Source organism: Micromesistius poutassou (genome assembly GCF_964030765.1).
Source record: "Micromesistius poutassou genome assembly, chromosome: 2".
Taxonomy (NCBI): Eukaryota; Metazoa; Chordata; class Actinopteri; order Gadiformes; family Gadidae; genus Micromesistius; species Micromesistius poutassou.
In genome coordinates, this window is record NC_140272.1 from 14,407,675 (window position 1) to 14,434,380 (window position 26,706).

Consider the following 26,706-nt stretch of genomic DNA (forward strand, 5'->3'; position numbering starts at 1 on the left):
GTTCCTGCGGGAAAACCCCAAAGCATTTACAATGTGTGGTGGAAAAAGGATTGGTTGGAAGGTCCGAAGAAGGTCAAACTACAGACGTCAAACACAGCAAGAAGATTGAGAAATATCAACAATGAAGTCAAGCTAGCCTTAGGCTTACATCAATCGGTTATTGTTTCTTTTTAACGCTTGAATTTGGTTGTCCATTAACTTATTATACTACTACTACTACTACTACTACTATACTACGAATTAAAGGGGTCCTATTTACCACCAGGTGTGATGTGGGAGAGCCTACCCAGCCTACCCAGCCTATCATACATCTGGATGGATACTAACAGGTGTGATGTCACCATAATAGGGTATATTTTGAAATGGCTTTGTGATGAAATTTTGTGATGGCTCATCACACGTCTTTTAACATTTCCTTTTATATTGTACCATGGTTTTATACTCAATATACAGTGAATGCTGATGTGATCTTTTCAAATGTCACAAATGTAAAAATAGATCAACCAAAAAATGACTATATAAACATTGCACTTTCTCTGACACAGCAGGAATACATAGAACTCATTGGTGGCACTCTTTTGTGTCCAAATTTGAAGGCCTGATCTCTGTGTGATCTTGTGAGCCATATCTCAGATCATCAGAAGCACTTTCTCAAACAAAGTTTACTAACACAACTACCACTCCATTTGTTCTAATGAAAATCCATACTAAACATTAAGCTCTGTGTGAGAAAGGGGGGAAATTCAATAAGACACATAATACAATTTATAAATTACAGGAAGTCCTAATCTAACGAATGGCCACACAAAGGAGCAATGTTTGCATGGCTAAAGTCGTCCATCAAAATTGTTGCATATAACAGCAATGTGTTGTGACCAGAAGAAACAATGGAATTTTTTTTTTTTTGTTCAGTATCAACATATTTTCCGTGTAGAGTGTTAGTCAGGCCGCAACAGAGGTCTCCATTGAGGTGCCATCCCCCAAACTAATGGTCGCTCTTTGACAGGGACGTCGATGGTAAACTAATCTGCAGACCGTGAGGCACAGGAAACAGATCTCATTAGAACGCATTGCTGCTATCTTCCAAGGAAACGTTCATCTTCAGACCACTCCGACATAGGCAAGGAAAGCTATAATGTCACTTAGGTGTTTGAAAGGTTTGAGAATGGATGGGCTTGTATGTGTCTGTTTTATGGTTTTATTGTATTTATAAATAAAAGGATCGTTTATATATAATAATACATTTATTGTATTACAATAAACTTCATAATTTCGTACAGATATTTTTGAAAATGATTATATAAGGGACATTTGTTGGACATTTCCCATAAATCACATTTAATTAAAGAGGGAACTAAATAGATATAACAATGTCAAACAGCATGTCATGCATGGTTCATGTTCGTAGTTTCTGTATTTGATGCGCTGTCATTCTTGTCTTGTGGGGATGCCTCCACATAGTGGCAAAATCCTGAAATGACACTATAGGAGGTAGGAAATAAAAGACACATGCAGCCACCAGAGGGCGATACAGAAATAATTTAACCTATTTCCGAGCTGTACGTATTTCTTGTTTGTTTACTAACTCTGGACTTCCTGCTTGACTGGAGTTCTTCTCTTTATCAACAAACTACCAACAATAACCTTTTTCAAAATGGGATGTGATGGTGGCACTATTCCTAAAAGACACGAATTGGTGAAAGGCCCGAAGAAAGTGGAAAAGGTGCTTGTTATTATGTTATAGTTATGAGGTTACGTAAAGTGTAGAGTGCTGCTAGCTAATGCTAAGCTAGGTCATGACTACCTAGCGTTCCTTTAACTGAGTTAATTTGGGTTCTGTATTCCTTTTGCTAACATGTTTGCATATTAAGGTTTGCATTCGATGTTACCTGTTAGTTATAGCATTACCACTTAGGCTATAACATTACCACTAAGACTAGCATAGCTATACAATTAAAATAACAATACAACTAACGTTATGCTAGTTGCTAGTTTTTTTTGCCAAACCGTTAACCCTTACATTTTGCTTCCTGGTAACATACGTTGAACATGCATGTGTAAGTTAATACTTCACTGTACCTTGCCTGGCCAGGTGGACAAGAATGCAGAACTGTTTGCCAAATGGAAATACTGCGCCCTGACCCAGGAGAAACTCAAACGTCCCATCGTCACGTGTGAACTGGGAAGGTAACACCACTCTAGGTTTTTCCTTTCCTGAGAAGAATGTATCAATATCATGTTTTTTTTTATCAATGGCATGCCCAATAAGTAACATTGTTTTTTTAACGTAATAATTGACTTTTCTGTAGACTTTACAACAAAGATGCTGTCATTGAGTATCTTCTTGATAAAACCGCTGAGAGACCACATGCAGACGTTGTTTCTCACATCCGTGGGATGAAGGTAATGTTTAAAGCATAGGTTGTTAAAAATATATATACCATCAACCAAATCCTAGAGGTTTCCTTTTATGTACACTATACCCCTTGTATTCCTCAGGATATCCAGGAGCTGAATTTCACCGATAACCCGGAATGGGAAGGCGAAGGGAGAATCTCTAAAGGCGACCGTTATGAGGACATGCACTGTGCCATGTTCATTTGTCCTGTGGTGGGCCTTGAAATGAGTGGCAAACACAGGTCAGTGAAGATTTAGAAAATAAATACCTGCCCACTTTAATGTTGGTGGCATATATTCTCAATTAATGTATATTCCATCTAGTAGAGCTGGCCCAAATACATCATATCAAGCTTTGAATTTATCTGTTACGTTTCCAATCGAATTGATTAGGTCAAGAAAAACAAAGAAAAAATTGACATTCATAGAAAGCATGCAGAGACGACTTCTACAGAATCAAGTTTTAATCAACTGATGGTTTTTTCCTTGTTTATTTCTAGTGGTTCAATCGATAAAACAAATGTGTTATTTTTATATTGCAGAATAGCAAAACAACCTTATCACGTCAGTGGCTTTCGGATCCACTCATCAGGCCGTGTCCAACTTACTGCAGTGCGTCAACGCAGCCTAAACGTCTCTGACACACAGGGTTTCCATAGTATGAGAGTAGGCCTACTTCCAATAATCACAAAGCAAAAGGTGGTTTGAACATTGTGCAAGGTTTTGAATAAATATGACTGAGGGACAAGTGTTATTTACCTGATGATATAATCACACAGGTGCTATCTGGGGGATGGATTGCCATTAAAGGAAAAACAAGGCTACCCGTTCTATTTATATTAACTAAATAACCAACACGTTATTATTAGTAGGTAGATCTTTTTTTTATGTATTTTGGACTCATTTGAACAAATAGCTGCTTAATACTTATAGTATTAAAACCATTCTAAACCCATTAACTGGCTGAGAGGTTCATGGATTACATATCCTCACACCGGACTGTAGTCAAAGTGCTACCGGAATATTTGAATAATATTTGAATAGCCAACTACAAAGCTAACAAATTATAATTCGGTAATCAAATATTTGGCCAATCTCATGAAAGCTGTCGTTACCTCAACTGAGCATTGATGTGAAGCGTTCTGACATCTAGCGCCACCCCTTTCATGTGTATTTCTCACTGTGATATTCTGACGACATTTAACAGCCTAGTACTGTCTAGAACAGGGGTGTCAAACGTACTTTGACACATACTTTACGCCTAATCCGGCCCGTCGACCACCACCCCCCCCCCCCCCCCCCCCCCCGTGGAAGAGGTCCTGGCCCACAACCGTATAATTTCGAACCTGATGGCCGTCAAAGCCGATTAAATGCTTGGTCAGAGGAGAATGAGTGGAGAGTTGCTATCATTTAGCAACGCAGCAACGAGCGCTGGGGCTAGTCTATGAACAGTAGTGCATACAATAACGACCCTTTTTATTTTTACTGTCAGTGAATAGCACGGAGTGAAAGTCAATGTTTTCTTTATATCTAGTGACAGTGATTATGTTGTTAGTTTAGATAAGTACCGGTAAAATTAGTCAGAAGATCTAAAAATATAAGGCATAATGCTAGCTATGGGCAAACTTGCCAGTCCCACCTGTGAAATCCCCCCCTAGATAATCCCTAATTAAATCTTTACCCCAACGTTGTAAACACATTTCCGATTAGTTATCCCACGTTTTGATGGTAGCCTTCTAGCTCCAGTTACAACAACTTTTCCTAGTGTTTATTTCTAAGCTTTTACCCAGTGTGCGAAATACCCGTCAATATTCGGGGCCCCATCTCCCGATTGTTGCGCAATACCGATCTACATATATCTTCTATCTTCATTACAATATTTCATGGATCCAAGCCAAGACAATCAGTCTAAACTACATGACAACACACATGCACACACTTAACAATTTTCATAATCTGATATGCTATAGTATTCGTAAAGCAACACTGACATAGGAGGCTGCATTGGCTAAAGTTGTTTGGATGCACGTTGTTTTATAACAAGGAGAGGCAATGATGTGCATTACAATGCAAACACGACAATAATTGGCACCAATCTGGTGCACTTAGAAGAGCAATCAACTGAAAGAATGCCAGGTATATAGCCTATCGGACACGCAATCAGTGAACTTGCAAATGAGAGCCTGCAGTATGACCGATCGACCGTGGTGTGACATTATTTAACCATCCATCTACAGCAAATACGATCACACAGATACATCATTGAACACATACACAAAGCACATTCGTCCAACCCGGCGGATGCTGACAGACCACAACAAGCCAAACATCACCACAGCAGGTGTGCTCTCTCTCTCTCTCACTCTCACACGCACGTACACAATCACTCCAACTTCTCCAACTCCAAGGCTAGGCTGTTTCACTAATGCCGCTTTTCCACCGACAGTACCAGCTCAACTCGACTCGACTTGCCTTGACTCGACACGGTTTGGTTCCAGGCACGTTGCGTTTCCATCTAAAAAAAGTACCTCTTCAATGTGGGCGGGTCATAGAAAAGAACCTCTCCAACATGGGCGGGTTGTCATTAGGTTTTAATCACAGGAGACGCGATTCCCAGAAAATCTCAAGGGTCTCAATGGGGCTTTGGTCTGTCCCCCCCCCCCCCACACACACACACACACACACACAATGTAAAGCGCTTTGGAAACCTAGAAAAGCCCTATATAAATATAATCCATTATTATTATTAATAATCAAGTTATAACTTCTTTCTCTAGGTTCTGCTACCTCAAGAAATGTGGCTGTGTGTTTTCAGACCGGGCCCTGAGGGAGGTAAAGTCAGAGATCTGCCACAAGGTAAGAAAAAGCTCTCTGACTAAAACCAAAAGGATTTATCCAATAGTAAACAATTGGAAAGCAATAAAATACCTATTGTATTTTTTTCTTTTCAACATGCTTTACATTTATTTATGGGCAGACATATAGTCGCTTTGGATTAAAGCGTCTGCTGAAGGCCCTAAAAAAAAATAGGGGGAGCTGAAATGTGGACAAAGATTTGGAAAATTAACAACCCAAATAAATGTCCCCTCCCTCTCTGCTCCCTCCTGCCAAATGTGCTCCCTCATTACCTACGTTTCTCCCTCATTAAGAAATGTTGCGTTCACGCACCTATGATTGACGGGCAGGATGGTATCGCTAAACCATTCAAGGAAGAGATGCCCCAACTGGTCAGAAATGAGCCAGGATCTGTCTAAAATCGAATTTGTCTCAAACAGAGGCTTGCAGTTAATCTGACATATTAGACAGAACACTTAAATTAGTGCTCTTGAATCTTACCTACAGGACCATTTTAACCATTGTTATATTTTTGGAAAACATTTTTTCAGTATATTATTTCAATATCTTCCTGGTGGAAAATATACAGACATGTCAATATTTTACAGGGATTGTCAGGTGCCATCTGCGGTAACCCCTTCATGCTGATGATATGATATGATGATGTGATTCTTTATTAAGTTAGCATGCAGTAATATTTCCATTTCCTCATTTAGTTCTTATAATTCTATTTATCCGTCATAAAGAAACGCAATGGTCACACTGTGGCTAGGACACAGTGTGCAATAGCGGTCCATCTTTTGTCATGTTTGTGCATCACAGACAAATGACAAAACATCCTAGCTTGTTCAGGTCAAGTATTGTATGTACTCTGTCTACTGATCAGATGTGATTGTTCCTGCATTGTCAGTTTGGGGCTTAAATGTGGAGTCTTGCCAAATGTATAAGCCCAACATTTTCCCTGACTACCTACTTGTAACACACCATAAAATGTATCTGCTTACACATGTTAATTTCAATGCAGAGTACTGATAACTGATAAATCACTGGGCCACTTAATGATAATAGATCGATGTCCAATGCCAATGCAGTTGGCTTTTACTACTCGCAGTTTTGCTACTACGAATGTATTAAGCATATTAATATACCCAGCATATATTCACAGCATACAACAGTACACAGTATGTACCTACTCCTACATTGTAGATTTCCATACAACTTTAATGACATTCTTTAATTAAATAAAACAAAGATCTTAAGCCAGTAATAAAAAAACTTTTGACCAGGCAGGATCAGATAATGGATCAGTGCAGTAATGACATGTCCAAAAATAGCTATAGAACCTTGTTCCCTGAGCTTTTTAGGAGTGAGAATGTCTGGTCGCGTTTCTTTTACTGTGGGAAAATTGAGGAGGAGAAGACCGCTAAATCCCTCATGAATTGTTGGGTAAAACAAAAACACAACCAAACAAAACAGAACATCGGCACCATGGGAACCAGATAGCTTACTCTACATTTAGTCTGAAAATACTATACTACATTAAAGAGCTGACAGGAAGACGACTATCTCCTAAGTTAGAGTACAGGGGCACAATCCAATGCATCCTATACATTGAGATTAAATTAACATAATATGACTCATTCCCATAAAATAAGCAACGTGTTGGTACACAGGCAAATATCATTGTGCATAAAAACAAAATGTAATTAGAAGTGGTGGCATATCATGTTGCGCTGTGGATATCCCAAGCCAACATAATCCACTCTGAGCATGAACATTTCAGGTTATCACCCAAGTGCAGATACCATGCTCTCTTGTTCTTTCAAACAGAGAGACTATTTTTACCAGTTCATGCAGCTAATGAGAAACAGCTGTGTGTGTGTGTGTGTGTGTGTGTGTGTGTGTGTGTGTGTGTGTGTGTGTGTGTGTGTGTGTGTGTGTGTGTGTGTGTGTGTGTGTGTGTGTGTGTGTGTGTGTGTGTGTGTGTGTGTGTGTGTGTGCCTTGCAGCCATTGAATACGGGTTAAGTGTTTCTCTCTGCCAGCGATTTTCCGGCAAGTGTGGCACTACCAGTAAATGCTCTGACTCTCGGATATGCATCTGCATCTTACACTATTATGGGTGGTGCGTGTCAGAAAAATAATTGTTCCTTTTGTTAAGGTGAAAACATGCAGATGTTTTTCTTCTGGTTGATGTGGAAATGGCAAATCTTAATATCGGGTAAATCTTAATATCGGGTATTAAAAATAGTACACATTTCATGTTATTTTCCCCCTGTTGGGTATAAAGCAGTTCAACCACAATAATAGTGATATTAATGCGTTAAGTTAATGCGGCTTGGCATGCCTGGCAATTTCACTGTCTTGCCTGTGTAAAACCGATGGGGTAAAATCCCCCATCCCCATGGTGCTGGTTTTCTTGGTTCACTGAACAAGGCTGGGCTACGCACAGAGAGTAGACCTCTTTAGAATAATTTGCATACAACAAATGTTTTTTATTTTATTTTATTTATATATTTTTTTATGATCAATTTTTTTATTTGTCTTTTCAATCAATGTACACATTGCAGGGAAAGCATCTTTGTAGCCCAAAATAAACAAATGAAAAGCAAATCCATAAGCATAACAGGGGCACAGTGAAATATTGCTTGACCTGAAGCCTGCTCCCCCTCCCCTCCCATCCCTCATTTCCTCCAACCCACCCAATCTGTCCCCACCCTTTAACCCTTAATATGATAAGCTCAAGGTGTTGAACAATTAAAATAAAGAAGAAAAATAAAAAATAAAAAAATAAAATAAACACACACACACACACACCCGGGAATCCCATGTCCATTGTGTACATACCCATTATGTACATATAATAAATGTCATTCAGACATAGAAGTATAAAAAAAAAAAATAAAAAAAATAAATGCTACGATCATATGATGATATCCACAGAAGTCGCATAGAGTATACATAAAATATATGCAAAACTTTCGAATAGGTGCTAGTTTCCTCCATCATATGATGATATCCACAAAAGTCACATAGGATATATATATATAGGCTAATTTCCTCCATCATATGATGATATCCACAGAAATAGCAAGTGCATAGTGTGAAAAAACCAAATGATATACATAGTATAGGCCTACCATATACATGTGCCTTATGGAGTCTACATAACATTGCAAGCATAGAGCCGGACAAAGAATATGGAAAACACAGATCAAATGAAAACAATAATAATTTTTTTTTATTTTAGGATTCTCGCAAGAGACTTGCATGCAAGAATGAGTATACATAGAGTGTAGGCTTAAAACGCAATTAACTATTTACTAGTGCAAAAACGCCAACATGTTCTTTATTTTACTGACCACTTGTTTTTTATCCCGACAAAAGCCTCGTAAGGAAAGTTCCTCTGCGTCTTTCTCGTAGCATCATATTTCCCCGTCTTCGTTAAATGCGACTGCATCACCTTCTCTCACATGATCAGCAGCTTGCGGATTTCACTGTCTCTCCAGTTAGAACTACTCATGTTGATATCGCTGTCTGGACAACGCAACAACACCTCTACCCAAGTCCCCCCCCTGTCACCGCGGAGATGTCTAATTACATTTACATCAGAATGAAACCGCCTTTGTGTGTAGGGTCTGGGAGGGTAAATTGGGGTGCTAGCTGAAGCAGGAAATTTACCTCGGGCAGTGTAAATGCACAGACTATGCCGGGAAAAAGGTGTGTGTGTGTGTGTGTGTGTGTGTGTGTGTGTGTGTGTGTGTGTGTGTGTGTGTGTGTGTGTGTGTGTGTGTGTGTGTGTGTGTGTGTGTGTGTGTGTGTGTGTGTGTGTGTGTGTGTGTGTGCGCGCGCTTCTTGCAGCCATTGACTACAGGTTAAGTGTTTCTCTCTGCCAGCAATTTTCCAGCAAGTGTGGCACTACCAGTAATTGCTCTGACCCATGGATAAGAAAATATCTGAGGTGTGACTTGCCCTTCACACATTTCCTTGAGGACCCCAAAACCCTGGAAACTACATTGCCTATTTTGGATCTTTCTTCTCTCCTGAAAAATTTTACATTTTAAAAGGGTAATTTTAGTGGCCAAAAAGGTGTGTGTGTGTGTGTGTGTGTGTGTGTGTGTGTGTGTGTGTGTGTGTGTGTGTGTGTGTGTGTGTGTGTGTGTGTGTGTGTGTGTGTGTGTGTGTGTGTGTGTGTGTGTGTGTGTGTGCGCTCTTAGGTGCATGTGAGGGAAGTAAATACACTTGCATTCTTGTGTGACATACATTTTGTATCACCCCCCCATTCTCGTTGGCCTTTGTGACACATTCAGTCTATTTAAATACTTAAAATAGATAAGAATAATATAGAGTTGAAACACAGGACACAAAAACAATCATGATTAAATGACATGAAATGTAATTAGTAATGTTTTATTAAGTATTGTTACAGCCAATGCCTTGCAACTGTACATTAAGAGCAATAAGACCAAACCGAGTATAGTTGTGCCAGCACCCGAGTTGGTTCCGTCTCTTATTTCTCTCCCTCTTGCTAGCTTACAAACTGTTCTTTTTTCAGAGATGCACCTATATTCTTGGCATCTTCATTACTATTGAGGTACCTCTGCCTTGGCCTCTGCCTCCTCTGGTTTAGGGGCCTCTGCCTTGGCCTCCTCTGGCTCAGGGGCCTCTGCAGGCTTGGGAACCTCTACCGCATCTGCCTTAGGGGCCACCACACAGTTTCTTTGCCACTTCTGAATCTGTTTGAATGAAGTCACACACTCTTCGTAAATTGTTCTGCTTATCTAGAGAGTGGAACATCTTATCTAGGCTCTCTTCAAAATGTTCCACAACCAGAGCTCTCGAAAAGAACAGCCCGTAAGCGAGCAAGAGAGCGCAAAAAGTGGGAAAACACCCCCTCCCATAAGAATAAAGTTACAACTAACTTTAAAAATACATTTTAAGTCAACAATTACAAGTCATCCCTATCCACGGGACGACGTTGTCAACCCTCTTCTTATGGAGGATCCCGAGGTTGAACCGCTGGGCGAGCAGAGCTCACTGCATTAGCCCTTGGTTATAGGTTTGGTTGAGGAACAGCATGGGTTGTGGTCTATGTACACCACGACTGGCACCGCACTTACCCCGCATCTACCGCAACCCTGAGCCACCAAACCATCCATCACACTGACTCAGATCACTCTTAAGAAAAAATTCAGGAATGTTATAATTGGCTGCGATTAGATACAAATCCACTCTTCGTCAGCCATCCAACAATTCTAAAATTGGACTCACAAAATAAAACAAATTATACGGTGCAATCCAAGACATACACTACCCCTTTAGGATTGGGACTTAACTAAGACAAAACTCATGGTCAAATTAATCCTGGAGTAGCCCCAAATATGTTATGACCCTAAATGGGTATCAGACATTGTAGGGAGGTAAAAAAGCTACAAGCTGAGCTCTCGAAAAACAGAACAGCCCGTTAACTAGCAAGAGAGGCTGTTGGCTTTGTCAACAGCCTACTAAGGTTGGATTGTAATTTACATCTTTATGATTGCTGGGTTTTTCCAGACAAGCAGAGGATGGTTTTCAAGCACGCACCTAATCTAAGAGACCGTTTAGTTAAGAGCGATATGCGCCCTCATTGCGCACCACTCCTACCGCCTGTGCCAGATGGAAACTAAGGTGTGGCAGTTGTATTCAGTGCTCATATATGCACAAATGTAAAATGTTCAACCACGCATTAGTGGTGCTATCACCTGCAGCACCACACATGTCGTATACATGATCTTGTGTCCATTCGGCCTGGCGTATGTGAGTAAAACTATGCGCACGCTGCGCACAAGGATCAGTGAACATCGGAGCAGCATTAGAACGGGGGACGAGCGTCCCGTAGCTGCCCATTTTAAACGAGCTGGTCACAATGTTAGCGCATTAAGATATGTTGGGGTGGAATATGTGAGTAGCCCTCCAAGAGGGGGTGATCATGGTAAAAGGCTTCTTCAGAGAGAAACCTGTTGGATTTACTACCTGAACGCAATGTCTCCAAACCGCTTAAATGAAGAATTTGATGTAAAGCCATTTCTGTAATGTCTTTTCTTGTGACATGATGCGTGCTATTGGTCCAATGTGACTAACATTGTCAATGTGAGATAGGTCTTTGTGTATATTGTGTATAGCTTATGTAATATTATCACTATGGTCTTATGTGGTGTCTATGGCTAATGTGGTACTTAGGTCCATCAAGGCCTTTATAATTAGTTAAAATGAGCTCAGCTGATGCATGATCAGCTGACCATGTCTGTGCTCTATATGTTTGAGCCATCTTTGAATGCTGTTTGCCTGAGGAAGACCCAGCCGGGTCATATGTTGCAGCACCAATAAATATATGGGAGATACAGCAGTGTGCAGGCACCTCATTCTTTTTAATCTTTATGATTGCGCCATTTTATTTATTGAAATTACTATATAATTAATGATTGATGAATAAGGAAGATATATTCTAAGTAGTAACTATTATATATTCTAAGTAATAGTAAAAAATAGTATAAATATACAAAATAAAATTGTTGGTTGATGCTAACATTGATGGTGTATAGTAAATCTATATTTGAAATTGTAATATATAGCTGAATTCACATGCATTAGGGACAATGACAAAAACATAATAATCGTTGATGGTTGCGAATATTTGAAAACTTTGAATAACTTCATAAGTTAAAACAAACACAAAATATTTAATTAAAATATTGTCTTTAATAAAAATGATACAAATGAATACATATCTTTTAAATGAACAAAACAATTTCACATTTAATTTGATCGACAGTATCTACATGGCAGTGTTTGGGCTTGGTGTGGCAAAACGAATCCTCTATGGAATGTAAGAAGAGCTTTGACTGGCCATTGTCAGGGCCCACTTCTTAGTAGTCAAATCTCTTCTAATATGTTTTCAGTTGCCAAAAGTACACATTGCGGAAAAGCCTGTACAAGCCATTTACATTTACAGTCTACCCAGCTTTCACCTCCCTGGTGGACTTGATTCACTTGATATCATACATTTTCGAGGACACTTTTACTTGTGAAGTTCAAAGGAGACAGATTTCTTAATGAATAATTGACCTCAAACCCTTTTGAAATAGAAAAAGATAAATACAAATACAAGTTTATTTTCTGAGCAATTTCAACACATTCTATTTCTTTACTATCCCATTTTCATTCAAAATAGGGCTTAGGTTGACCCTGCAAATATTTGTTTTTATTCATGGTTGCATGGAAATTTCCTGCACCTCCGAAAAGCCCAAAGCAAGCTCTACTTGGTTAGTAGAAAATGTGGTGCTCAGGTAGTCGGGTGTAGGGTTTTTGCTAAAACTCTGAAATGAAACCCTTCAGAGTGCCATTATGAACCATCTTCATTCGTGAAATGTATACAATAATATTTCCGTTGTTTCCGTCGTTAAACTATTAATCCACATACATCTTCATGTTTGCTGAATCTATCTCATTGTCCACCACTGCTGTTGGTCTTTGAAGTGGGTATTGGATACGGCACAGCCAATAGCCAATCCGGTTCTATGGGTACAATTGCCTGCCTCAGCACCTTTCTTCTGTGCCACTGCTCCAGACAGTCCAGGGACTCTGGAAATGTACTGCTCTCAAACTTGTTGGCAAACATGCTGTTCCTTTTGATGATCCATGGAAGGTCTTCTATTCCATAAATGCAGATGTTTCTAACATAACGTCCTGTGAGATGATAGAAGCATATGTAAAACTTTGAACCGTAATGTTAGGAATAACAAAAAACACATTGCTACTCTTTATTTGTTGGATACTTGGTAGCTTGGTTCTTGGATACATAGGGTTTCCATTTATTTTGGCTGACTACCTTGAATAACTTCCTTTTCATCCGCTGTTGAGTAAATATTAAATGGAAGGTCAGGTCTCTAAGCCTGTCAACGGTCAAAACATAACACAGCCAAGAGAACAGGGAACATAATCTATTCTGTCTGGATTAGTTGTCTCAGGCGTAACACATATTTTGGTACTACTGGTTGCAATTGAGCTATACTTAAATCCATTGTACCTTTGCAACCACTATGTACTGTTCCCTCTTGGTCTTGCCACTTAATTGCTCGTATATCGCCTTCCCATCCTCCATCGACGTGGTTGCCAGGAGCTTCTAAACACAACAACACAAATTAATTAATACTTTGATGAATACATGCCTCATTACAAAAAAATCATGCGTCACGTCATCTGCCCACATACCTTTTAGATGGTTTAATGTTACCCAGTAATGCTCATCTGGACTGTACGTGTCTTTGGACCATTCCAAAAGGTCTTGGGCCACTCTGCTTTTCAGAACAAAGTTCACAAACCCCCTTGTGAGAGCATAGTAGGCTGTGCCAAAGTATAATTGCATATTTTGGGGGGGATGACCCTTCTTCACGCCCCACCCGTTGAGGCCCACATGGGATCCTGTGATTTCCTTGTGCTGAAGTTGTGTCCGGTGCCTCATGCTCGCAGGCTGCTTGATCCCAGGGGTCATGTTCCGGTCCTTCCACATTTTGCTCTTCATGTAGCGCACCAGCTCAAGGTTGCTCTGCACCGGGAAGTCCTGTCCGCATAGGTTGATCAGCTTTTTCCAACCCACCTTGGAATGCTCTAGGTCCCTCATGCAGTGTATGTCCGCTTGTAACCGGGAGAACCCACCGTAAGTCACCGTCTCACTTTGGCTGGAGAGGAAGACGTTTGGGAGGCAGCCAACCAGCCGTCGAACCATCTGTTGATAGTCTTGTGGGGCCTTGGCATCTATGTGAATGCAATAGACATTTTGTGGGGCATAGATGGCTCGCAACAAACGAAGAAGCAACTGCAGTTCCTTGTGGACAGTCAGAATAAAGGCTAATGGGTAGTCTAGCTCTTCCTGGCTCAATGGTTTTGTGATGAAGTGTAGATCCACAATCAATTGCGAACAAGTAAGATGGTTCTTAAGAATGTAACTGTCCACCTAAAAATGAAATAAAAGAATGGTTACTGCATTCTTTTATTTTTAAAGGGACAATATTTCAGCAATAATGACGGATCAGTTTATTGTGTTTCCAGACTAGACTTTTATTTGATAAGTAGTTAAACGTTTTATAGTGCAAAGCTTACCATTAGTGCTGTATTGTACACAGTTCATTTTAATTATAGATTGCTTATTTCCTTCTTATGAATTATAGATTCACTACCCGTATCATAATGCATGAAGTGACATTTTAAAGGTTCTGATTTGGAAGGGCCCTCCTATATACGGATTTGACTTTGAGTTCAGTTGTTTGTCAATGTCAAAATTATTTTACTCTTGAGGGGCCTGGCAGCTTGTTTGGGTGGTGGTGAAGGGGGCTGCTAGGCTTGAGGGAGGCAGAGAAAATAAAAATAAAACCTGCATATGCAGAGCTTTATTTTCTGAAATCTTTGTATACATTAAAGACGATTACTTGTAACAAAGAGAGATGAAGAGAACATGAGTTGTACTTAGTCACTATGTTTCAGTGATTTATTGTAATACTTATTCGGACAATAGTGAAAATATATTGCCAAGAAGTAAGTGTTTGTAAGATGGACAATGCATTGGATGGACCATGATCGACCATAGAAAAAACGATTGGTGCTTCATGCATTTCTTGGGAGATGCTGGCATGCATGGCTGAACATTTTTATAACACAATAACACTTTTATTTGGAGCTCCACAAACACCAGTAAGACTAAGAAAGATCATACCTGGCAGTCACGGCTATGCCATTGGAGTCCCTCCTCAACTCTGGGCAGGAAGGCTTCACATTTGTCAGAGAAGAATCTGCAACCGTTAGCCCCTACCTGGGGCTGCAGCTCGGTCTGTGTCCAGGCCCTCAAGTAGATCAGGGAGCAGATCAAAGTGCTGATCCCCAGGCACACTAGGAAGCTGCCCTTGGCCCCTCCAAGAGGGATCATAATAGTCCAACACCCTGCAATACAAACATCTTTGTTACTGTACAGAAGTCTCTGTGAATCCCTAATGGATGCTAAGTGATGCTAAGTGATGTCAGATTAACGCTAATGGTGGAAAGCAGCTTTCAGAATCAGTTCTGTAATGGCATGTAACTGAATTCTCTAAAAGAAAAAAGGACTAAATAAATAAAACTAAATTGATGGTGTAAAGTGTGTTTGCTTAATCTGTTGGTCACAAAATCAAAGTCCAGTTTCTGTTAATTGATTGATCACAATCTTTATTTGGACATTTGATACATTGATTAAAATCTTGCCCATCAAAAGGTACACTACTTTAATGCTGCTTTTACACCGACAGTACCAGCTCAACTCGCCACGACTTAGCGCGACACGACTTGGTTTGGTTCCAGGCACGGACGTGTTTCCATCTAAAAAAGTACCTCTTCAATGTGGCCGGATCGTAGAGCGAAACACACGGTGAAACGCTGATCCATGTCCCCCTCGGGAGCGGGTCCGTGGACTACAGCCACGCCGGACAGAACTTTTAACTTATTATTCCCGTTTTTAGCCGCTTACACTCTGCTGGCCAATCAGTGGCCAGCAGCCTTTTTACGTCACACAAAAGTACCAGCTCAGCTTGCTTGGAACCTCGACTGAAGTGCTACTAAAAAAGTACCAGGTACTTTTTTGGGCGATGGAAACGCAAAAAAAGGCGAGTCGAGGCGAGTTGAGCTGGTACTGTCAGTGGAAAAGGGGCATAACTGAGGCCACGTATACATGATGACGGTCTGAACAGAAGACGCAAAAGTGGCGTCGCGTCTTCACTTTTTATTCCGCATTTAGACAAGCGTTTTCAGGAGGAAATCTGCTTGCATACAGTGACGCAAAAGTGTGTGGAATTTGATTGGGTATGCATGCCAGGCGGCTAGGTGGTGCTGTGATACACTATCACACAACACCGCCATGTCTGAGCGCATGCATAGAATCTTCCTTCTTCTCTTATCTGCGCCGCGAAAAACAAAACATGGCTACCACCAGTAATAAGAAGGATTAGGTAATTACAGATCCTTCTCTGTTCAGTAATACTATCATATCCTGTACATTTCGTGGAAAGACTCCTGTAAGTTTATTAGAGCTGCCAGAGCAGCTTGAAGGCATGGAAATAATCCGACATGTTTGTTTATTTCCCTGTACTGGCGCATGTATGTGATGTAAATGCGTACGCGACGTGAGCAGATCTGAGCAGAGTTTTGCGTCTTGGCAGTGTAGACAGAAACGCTACGGCGGAGCGTATTCAAGTTTTCCACTCTGGAGGGTGGTTTCAGATTTTTACGTTTTTAAGCCCCAAAAACGCTGTCACCGTCTAAACGAAAGGCACTTCCGATAAAATATTTTGTTGTTTTTACCCGCAAGCGTCCTCGTGTAAATGGGCCTGAAGCTGAAAAAATAGGAGTACTGTGATCTCCAGGCTTTCTGAATTGTTTCGTCAAAACAAATGTATTATAAAAACAAAAAGCAAAACTACAATATCACGTACGATTGCTGCGTGGACTACAGTGGCTTTCGGATCCATTCATGGGTCCTAGTCAGATTCTAAGCTTCAGGTAGCCTTTTCCGAAAGACATATGGCTTCCATAGTAAGTCCGTAAAAATAAGGTGCTTTCACCATTATACAAAGTTTTAATTCAATTGCAAGGCTTGAATTTTGGTACATTTCACCCTCCTTTAAACATTGAAATAGCTTCTATATACGTTCATTATTATTATTTATTAAAACCATTAATAACCAATGCTTGCCGCAACTTTATTTCTGTTGTCAAACCTAAATAGTGGGAGTGCAAGCATGGAAAACCATGCCTGGGGAGAACACTAGAATGTTATTACATATTATTATCACAGCCAGTTAGTAAGTCTTCAGTCTGTTCTGTCGGTCTTGCCAATTCTCATACTGGATGGAAGCTGTCAAAGGACTGGGTGAAATGTCTCCTTGACTTCAGCAACCACTTATGCTAGGTCTTTGTCTCACACACACACACACACACACACACACACACACACACACACACACACACACACACACACACACACACAGGCTCTAGGTTGTTGGCAGGTAACTATGCGGGGAGGTAAGGCCAATTTCCTCACGTAGGACAGTTTTACACACGTTTTCTAGCCTCCATGTTCATGTCACATTTCTGCTTCCTGCTGAAGTTGTGGTTTGTGGTTGAAATAATGTTTGAAAGTTAGCATGTATTGAATTACCCATAACTCATAGACCATAGATCATGTAGATGAAAAGTGTTCATTGAAGCTATGGTTCTGAAGAAGGGCGGACATGCCAAGCATTTAAATGCAACTGGAAGTTATGAAAACTTTTACCTCTCAGAGGTTAAGATATGGGCCATTTAAATAAAATTATATAGAATATCAATAATATCGATCTCTAGAATAACAATAGGTATCCGCAGTAAACAGTGATTACCTAAATAATAATAATTGCAAAATTCTACTTCCCTGGGTAGCCTTGTTGTCAGGCCCAAGATTCACACAACATGGGGATTCCCTCCCTGTGGATGGGGGAGCATTTGTTGCGTGAACGTGAGCGCCCGACAATCCTGTGATGACTTTTTCATCCATGCAACCACTTGTGTACACAAGCAGAGAGTGAAACGTTGTGGACCCCCACTCCACCAAGGACCAAATGAAGGGAGGGCTCACGTAGAATGGAATTGATTTTTAAGATTACATATGATTCCAAGCGGCGAAGCAATTTTTGCCTGTTTGTAATTGTTCTTGTTTTTTTTTAACACACCAAAGTCACCAAACCATGTATTGACTTTTACTGGTCAATGATAAATTTTTCCTAGTTAGTAAGTAATGTTTTCTGAATCAAAGATCCATAGGCCAGTTACCTTGCAGTGCAGCGGAGCTTCTGGTCCTCAAACTGGACATGGAGGATAAAGATTAGCCTCTCTCGTGCTCTTGTGGATACGGTCTCAGTTTGTAGAAAGGGTCCTTCCAGAAAGCCGGCGCTGAATTAGCGTCGGATGAGTGGCATCCGTCACTAAGTGCAGAGATGGGGAGCAAAAGCTGCCCTCCGGTCAAACGTGACGGTACCAAGTCGCCAGGCCAGCCAGGTTTTGTTTGGTTTTTGGCAGAGCGTGTAGCTTTGCTTACCGTCTGCGTCAGAGGTGGAGAGACGGACGGAGAGAGCGAGAACAAATGTTTGTCAATCTGTTTTGTTCCTTTTGTTGCTTTGTTGATCGAGCCGTTCTGCCGGCATCCTCTTGAGACTTAGACTGTCCCTGCATGGTTACCAGCACTCGTATGCAGATGCACCTTTTCTCTCGCTCTCTCTCTTTCCCTCTCACTGTATCAATCAGTCTCCTCCCCCCACCTCTCTCGCTTGTTCTCTCTCGCTCACTGTGCCAGTTATTCCTGTACAATTACCATGTTCGCTCTTCTTTCTTTTAATCCATCATCTTCATCTTTTCCTCTTGTCTAATCTTCCCCCCCGCTTTGTTTTGTCCCTCTCATGACTCCCGCCCTTATTCCCAGCCCGACGTCACTATCCTGTTCTCTCCTGAGGGTTGGCAGAGAGTTAGAGGTGCTAAGAATAGAGTGTCAACGCTTTGTGTGTGTCTCTCTCTCTCTCTCCCACTGGTAGGTCTCAAGGGACCTTGTTTCAGTGCTATACTCGGGCTCTCTGGCTCGCCGGGAGCCCGGCCTGTGCTGTCGTCAAAACAGGGCACAGAGAGCAGCTTTGAGCGCAGCGTGTGCTGGGTTTGTCTGCTGCCTGCCTGGTCAGCTACTGAGATTAGCCCTCTTGTGTTAACAGAGCACATGGCCACGGTTCACACCCACTAGGCACGCACAATAGATCCCCTGCTGGTCACCCGGGACTTTTGACATGGGGGGCACTTTGTGTGTGTGTGTGTGTGTGTGTGTGTGTGTGTGTGTGTGTGTGTGTGTGTGTGTGTGTGTGTGTGTGTGTGTGTGTGTGTGTGTGTGTGTGTGTGTGTGTGTGTGTGTGAGAGAGAAAGATTATCTTTATTACAATAATAATACAATTGCGGAAATTAACCTCTTAGCTCACTCCACTTGGGGATGTGGTCAACTGGTTTGGAGAGTGAGACGAGGGCAATTCCAAAAATAAGTTTTATTCACTTCCCAAAAACAAACCAAACAATAAATAAACATAAAATAAATTAATGGTTCCAAAAATACAAATTAACATTTGAGAAGAATAAAAGAAAAGCTGTTAGCAATTTTCTAGCTGAAATACAGCATCATTTAGCCTAACAGGAGGGTGTAAGTAGTGGCCTCACGTCAAGCCACCTCTTCCTTACCCTCCCAAACAAACAATGCGACACCCCTTAAATAGGCCACCTAATTAGTCACAGGTGGACCAATCAAGGCCCATTAGGCCATACCATATGTCAGGGGGGGACCATTTCAAACCTAGCAATCGAACCGTCCTGTCGCTGGAAGTGAGAAAGGTTTCACTTTCTCACAACAATAACCTATTGGACAGAGTGGTTGTGGAGGCAAATTTGCACATATTTTGGAGCACTGAACCATGCTTAGTTTCTGGGCATTTTTTTAAACGAGGAAAATGATGTTAGATTTTTATTTATTTGTTTATTTGACAAGGACAGTGCAAACTTATTGACTTATTGGCTGTGGTTGAAGCCCGGCTGGCTGTGGTTGTAGCCTGGCTAGATAGGCTCAAATAGGCTATCAACAACCTCTAGATGACTTCTAGGATGAGAGACCACTGTGTAAAATGACGGTTATAAAAAAGACAGTGGTCATCATGCTTAATTTCGTTTTTAAATTATGCATAATGTCTTGGTTATGTTCATGGTAATGATAAACCATTAGCTCTTGTTTGAGTGTACTTTGGGTTCCGGCTCGCTATGTTGCAATCTGTTAATCGCCCCTAATGGCAACTTAGGATTTTGATTCTTGTTCTTGTCTTATCACACCAACAAGCATTTTAAAAAAGCTTGCAATGTAGGTATAGCTGTTGCACTGTGGTTCTCAACCTGTGGTATTTCAGATCCGAGTTTCTGTGCTTCCTCTCCGTATTTCACTCACCCCGACAATTCCTTTTTAAAGTGATATACGTATCTAAAAAAATGCTGTATAACAACGAAACTACGTTTTTGAAGTCGAAGACGATGCATGGCAATATTTTGGAATGTGTTGGATGGGATATGCCTAGAGTGAGTTAAAACGGTTGCATAACCATTTTTGTAAATGGTCTTATGTCTTTGATATTGTTGACACTTTTTTACACAAAAAGTATGATGATTTTAAGCAACCTGTTTAGTGATTATACTTACTCACTTTTCCCCTTCTTAAATGTTCTCTGAAAATGTAGCCCAGGAAGTCATTAAGTTTTATGGGGTTGATCGACTGGAACTGTGCATTTCCTTTGACTCATTATGTGACCTTCTCTATTTCAGTGTGGAGAGCAATTCAAAGCTGAAGATATAGTGGTGCTCAACGGCACTAAGGAGGAAGTGGAGAAGCTCAAGCAGCTGATGGAGGAGAAGAGAGCTCAAGCTAAAAAAACTAAGGTGAGGAGGGTTCAGGCTTGGTATTTTACTACCTATTTTACTACTTTAAACTGTAGCATTTGCTACAGCGAACACACCAAAATGTATTATATTTGTGTCCGGCAGACACCTATGATCATCTTTGCCCGATAAGATGGATAAGATACGTTTGAATGTTATTCAAACGTATGAAAGCAAATGCAAATTGCTGAAGAACTAAAAGGACAAACCCGATAAGATGGGTTTGTCCTTTTAGTTCTTCAGCAATTTGCATTTGCTTTCATACGTTTGAATGTTATTCAAATCTTAACTACAAGTTATGGGTCGCTATTGGCTTATCAGCAGTGGCGGCTGCTGGTCTTTTTCTCTGTTCCTTTTCAAGAAAATGCTCTATCATACCAACTAGCTGTCTTTTTCAGTGACTTGACCAGTGTCCTCTCAATGGCCAGCAGAGCTAGGCTGCTTAAACAGCCTTGGCCCATTGTGTTATGGGTGTAGGACTTGAACCGCTTTAAACAGGAGAAGCTCCTTTATATACCTGCAGATGTAACTCAAATTGTTGCCACTAATGAGCACAGTTTGTAAAGCTGAGGCATTGCACTGTCCAACTCCATGTCTTTAAGGAACACCAAGACACAGCTTTCCCCTGTCACCCTGCAAGTACTGATCTGAATACAGGACTTGAAGTTCAGACCTCAGGCTCCCTGAATCAAAGTGATGGCCATCTACCAAAACGATATTAAACTTGAACAAGGAAATGTGGGAATTATGTTAACTATAGGAATTATGTTATGTTAACTGAAGCAAGGAATTGTGTGAATAAGTGTATGAAATGTACGATGAAAATTGTCAAGCAATTTCGCCAAGCAAATATCAAGAAATACGTTGCAGTTTGTCTTTCGACTCACTTGCAAAATCCGCGATGGGACTGAGGAATGAAGAGAGCTCCGGCGATTTTTTATAGTTCAAAATCGCTGTCAATCAAACGGCAACTCAGTCTTTCGCAGACCCTCCAATCGTCACGCAGAAGCCCAGCGTCCAGGCCAGCCCACTCCTCCATTCACCCCCAGAGACGCTGAGCGTCCGTGGGAGGGACATAATCGCAGCATTATCCAATGACCGTCGACTTTCGACAAACTAAAAAAAGCTGTTTTATGCAGCCCCATTGAAGTGGGTGGACGCTGAGCTTCAACAGGCAAATGCACTGTGACGCTAAGGGAATGTATGAGAAGGACATCGAGTCAGTCGACCTGCGATAAGCAACTGATTCTGAACTCTTCGAGATGGACGTGTCCTAATGCATTTTTAGTCAATGAAATGTTAACACAACAGTATATATTTGACCATTTAATTTTGAAATTTTAGGGGAAGCTAAGCTTCCCTTGCAGTCTTAAAGAAATCGCCACTGCTGACCTGTCAAGTTTCCTGTCGTGTCCTGTTTGCATAGTTTTTTGTCCTGTTTGCATAGTTTGTTTGTTTAGATTGTGTTTTTGTTAACCCCCTATAGAAATCAAAGAAGAACAAAGCTGCTGAGACTGTGGTCAAAGTATCAGAGTTAAAAGGTAAGCAATTGTCAAATGTGACTGAAACTCATACCAAATCTTTTGAAAAAAATCAATGGGATAACTAAGTGTTACCTTCAATAACACCTGATACCTGACACCTGATCTAATATTGCTCTAAATTGTGATCCGCGTTACGAGATAACCAGCCGCAAATATTTGAAATAACACATTGATTAAGTAATTTAGAGAAAACTGGATTAAAATCCTGTGTTTTCACCTGTCTTCGCCAATCAGTTTGGGAATGTTCCACTACCTCGAAAAATCATACTGATGGCCTCATGTTATCATAACTAATTGGTGTACAATGTACATGGAGTGCAATGGACAGCGTTGATTGGCATATTGTCTGTGTTTGGCATCTTGATCTAAACTTGAATCCCATGAGGAGATCTACCAGGCCCAATCATCTGTATCTGACTTGTCTTTCTTGTTCCAGAGAAAACGTCTTCAGAACCGGACTCTCAGGGAACTTGCTCAACACAAGAGGGCAGTGAAAGCACAGGTATGATTATAACACAATGAATACAGAGCTTGAGAAACACTAGATGCTTTCCCATAGCCTGTTTAGCTGTTTACAGGCCTCTTTTGCTAAAACTTAATAGTATCAGAAGTAGGGGTGGGAATTGATACGTTTTTATCAATATCGATGCCATTGTCGATTCATTATCGATCAATTCTCTTACCGATTCCTGAGTAGTTCATTGAGTAGTTCAAGAGTTCTACACAGTCTTCTGCACCAAAAGCAACCATTTAATTTTTTTAATTTCATATTTTTTACATACTGAACAACACCATGACAGGATATAGAGTAGAAAAGAAAATATAGGGGTAACTTGAGCCGATGTCGAGGGGCCAGCTGCCTGATAGCTATCGGTGTCATCATCAGCTAAAATGCATGAAACCGGAAAATATTTGTATGCAGCTCGCTCTGCCTTATTAATAAAAACGACTATACTACTACTATATAGGGCTGTCACTTTTGAGAAAAATCTAGTTCGAATGGATATCGAATATCAAGCAACGTTTTCAAATATATTTGATTATCTACGAGGCAACACCCCCACAAAAAAAAAAAAACACTTAACAGAGATTCAATCACAAATGTATAACGTGACAAGAGGAGACATAAACAGGACTTAGGCCATATCCTCTTTGTTTGAAACAGGTTATCAACTTAATCAATATCAAGTGCCACTATGCATATCACAACTTAAACAGAAGACAGCAGCAGGAGTACTAAGGCTTATAGCCTATCTGCAAGAAATCCATTTCTTAATGTTTTCTGCTAGAAACACCGGTCTATCAACTTGATCTGGATCAAGTACGGCTCTCTTTTTATTGACGGTGTTATGTGCGGCGGAGAACACACGTTGGGAGCGCACAGACATGCCTGGCACACACAGGTATATGCGTGTAGATGTTGAGAGAAGCTTTGTTGCAGCCCGTGTCTCTCCACCAATGCAGTGTGTTCCTGTCAGTGGGGATGACTTGGGGTCGCAGTTTACCGCTCAGGCTGGCTGCTCCGTGCGTTATCCATTTTCGAATCAGGATATATTATTCGCGTGATTAGAGCGCTTGACTCGTACGCAGGCTTTTGAACACATGGCACTTGACAAGAAAACCAGAAAACATCGTGCAGGGATCGTTAAGAAGAATCGATAACGTTGGAGGTGTACAATTCCGATGGAATTGGTTAGTTGGAACCGGTTCTGAGAAGGAACCGGTTCTCGATTCCCACCCCTAAGTTAGTTAACCCCAGATATGCCATGACATGAACTGGTTTGGATTTTCAAGTTTGACGTATATGCAATTGATTTCTATATGTATGTACAGGGGTGCACATAACTTTTTTGATGGTGTTTGGTACGCACCCCACACATAGCCCCATAACACGTAACATCTGTTCTTATGAAACGTACCCAGTTTCAATACACAACTTCTTAAGCACAGCAGTGTTTTTTGCTTTTATCAAACTGCAGCAGTACCACGGAGTGTTTGAATATCTCACAAAACGAACGTTGTGATGAGCTGATTTTGCACAGTTCTCCAGTGTCTGCGCGGCACACAGCGCACATGAGCGCCCATTTCAGTGCGCTTATCATTCGTTTCGAGCTACGCCACATCTTGGCGCCACAGTCCACTTTCAAACTAAAACTATTCTTCTGCTCCGGCTCCGTTTGCCTTTTCTTTGCAGGTGGCGAGCGCCTAAGTAGCTGCTCAATGTATTTTGTTTTCCAATTTTTTTCGACCTCCCGTTAGTTACGCAAAAGCGTAACTAACGTAGTGACACAAGTGACGTTACACATCCCTCGTTATGGGCACGCATGCGTACTTGCCTACCAGTTATGTGCACCCCTGTGTATGTATATACCCCCTGTTACTGGGATAAGTCGGTTTGCCAATACCATCGATCAAACACTCAAAGTCAACACTCAAAGGAACAAAATTAGTAGATTGAAAAAACCTTGACCTGGCTGTTTACATGACAACTGTTACCGTCTCCCTAAGATGACATTATTGGGGTTATTTGAGTCCACAAAGGTGCTCACTTTCTTCACTTCAGTTATTTAGGTTTTGCTTTTCATATGGTCAGACTGGTGCCCAGGGTGCTTTAAAAAAGACACTTGTAGATTTGAGCAGAAAACCACATGGTTAAACCACACTGTAGGCACACCAGTCATGGGGTTGATATAAATACTATACCCCATCTGATAAAATACCATGATAATTCGTTGTTTAGCTAGATACTGATGATTACTAATACTAAACACCAAAACGTTCCCACATGTATTTCATTGGGTCATGTGCATTCCGTTTCACACACTTACAACGGATCAAAATACAACAAACACAAGCAATGCTTTGTTCCACTTGTTAGTCGAACCGTGAAGGCAAGGTATAAGGAGACCTAACCAATGGAGTTATTCACAGCCCCTGTTCCGGCCCCTGTTCCGGCCCCAGAGGTGGCAGCGGGGCCCTCCGTATCCAGCGGCTCCTCCATCGCCAAGGGGGCCAAAGCCGCCGCCGCCTCCATCTCCAAGAGGTCCTACCAGGAGATGGGCGAGAAGTCTGAGGTCTTCAAGTCCCTCTTCACCACCCACACCTCGGCCAAGCGCACCAAGGACCAGACCTCCAACTGGGTCACCCACACGCCCTATCACTTCTAGTGGTCTCCACCTGGAGGGAGAGGAACAAAAACAATGCAAATAGAGGGTTTCTCTTGTCTTTTTATGGGATTCTTTTATTTTTTTTCACAACACACACACACACACAATCTCTCTCATGCACACTCTCTCTCTCTCTCACACACACACACACACACACACACACACACACACACACACACACACACACACACACACACACACACACACACACACACACACACACACACACACACACACACACACACACACACACACACACACACACACACACTCTCTTACAGAGTATTTATTTTTTATTTTATTATTTCATGTTGTAAAGGCAAAGGCCCATTGAGAGTTGAGGATGTTGGTGTTAATGTGTGTGTATATATATATATATATATATATATATATATATATATATATATATAAATACACAAACATATACATACACACACTACTCTGCTGTGAACTGGTCCATTACTGACCCCTATTGGAGGGGGGTTGTCAGCTCCACCTAAAGGATCCTTTTTTATCTTTCTTTTTATATTTGAATTTGTTTGAATGCTTTCAAATTATTTCCATAATACAAATTGTTTATACAAAACTGGTCACTTACCATGGTAAGTCACATATTTAAAATTTCAAATTCAAATGTCATATTTTAATGAGGAATCGCAGAGTTTGAGTTGAGGTTTACTTTGAGTATTGGCATCAACCACCATGATGCCATGTTGGTTGTATGTATGTGTATACATATGGGATTTTTCTGTTTTCAATCTGTAGATTTCAGTACCAAATCTAACTAAATAAATAGACTGCTTTTCACAAAAAAAGTGTATTGGGGTTTCTTTATCCTTTATGTATTACTGTTTCATTCATCTGCCCAGTCACAGGGAAAAAACACAATCCATAGAGGTTAAAAAAGGATAGTAATTGCTGTTGTAGGAAAATAATAGGAAAATAAACCATTACTTAATTAGAAAGATGTACCCAAGTTTAGAAAACAGCCCGCCTGGGGAGAATTGTGCCAAAAAATAAGAAAACCAAGTATGCAAGCTTATATGCCAAGCCCCCCTGGCGCTAGTGTTCCGGGTTTTGATTAAGAGTATTTAGTTGGCAGTCTCTAGGACATGATCCACCCGCTCTCCACATCTGGCTCCCAGGGAAAGAAACTGACACTTCTGGCTGAAAGCCACAGCGCTATTAATGAAATCCTCACACCGCTGCAACGCTGACTATGTGG

General features: G+C 40.9%; 2 protein-coding genes across 2 annotated transcripts; one reads left to right on the top strand and one right to left on the bottom strand.

Annotated features, from left to right (window-relative positions):
• Window positions 1–1,593: 1,593 nt before the first annotated feature.
• Window positions 1,594–26,283, top strand: rtf2 (replication termination factor 2). The gene is made up of 9 exons (XM_084464453.1): window positions 1,594–1,723; window positions 2,093–2,187; window positions 2,310–2,403; window positions 2,500–2,639; window positions 5,175–5,253; window positions 20,657–20,770; window positions 22,257–22,311; window positions 22,751–22,816; window positions 25,246–26,283. Exons 1-9 carry the CDS (start codon window positions 1,655–1,657, stop codon window positions 25,479–25,481), a joined length of 948 nt encoding a protein of 315 aa, XP_084320579.1. The 5' UTR covers window positions 1,594–1,654; the 3' UTR covers window positions 25,482–26,283.
• On the bottom strand, window positions 12,094–15,197 carry gcnt7 (glucosaminyl (N-acetyl) transferase family member 7). The gene is made up of 4 exons (XM_084464037.1): window positions 14,979–15,197; window positions 13,481–14,222; window positions 13,296–13,391; window positions 12,094–12,955 (listed from the first exon to the last, which is right to left on the bottom strand). Exons 1-4 carry the CDS (start codon window positions 15,186–15,188, stop codon window positions 12,714–12,716), a joined length of 1,290 nt encoding a protein of 429 aa, XP_084320163.1. The 5' UTR covers window positions 15,189–15,197; the 3' UTR covers window positions 12,094–12,713.
• Window positions 26,284–26,706: the final 423 nt, after the last annotated feature.

What these genes read in the sequence shown, in the direction of transcription:
- gcnt7 (XM_084464037.1), bottom strand. Translation starts at nt 15,188, where the DNA reads ATGATCCCTCTTGGAGGGGCCAAGGGCAGCTTCCTAGTGTGCCTGGGG. An exon ending in GGCATAGCCGTGACTGCCAG is followed by an intron (nt 14,223 to 14,978) that starts GTATGATCTTTC and finishes TTTCATTTTTAG; the next exon opens with GTGGACAGTTACATTCTTAA. An exon ending in AACATTAAACCATCTAAAAG is followed by an intron (nt 13,392 to 13,480) that starts GTATGTGGGCAG and finishes TGTTGTGTTTAG; the next exon opens with AAGCTCCTGGCAACCACGTC.
- rtf2 (XM_084464453.1), top strand. Translation starts at nt 1,655, where the DNA reads ATGGGATGTGATGGTGGCACTATTCCTAAAAGACACGAATTGGTGAAA. An exon ending in AGTCAGAGATCTGCCACAAG is followed by an intron (nt 5,254 to 20,656) that starts GTAAGAAAAAGC and finishes TCTCTATTTCAG; the next exon opens with TGTGGAGAGCAATTCAAAGC. An exon ending in AGAGGGCAGTGAAAGCACAG is followed by an intron (nt 22,817 to 25,245) that starts GTATGATTATAA and finishes AGTTATTCACAG; the next exon opens with CCCCTGTTCCGGCCCCTGTT.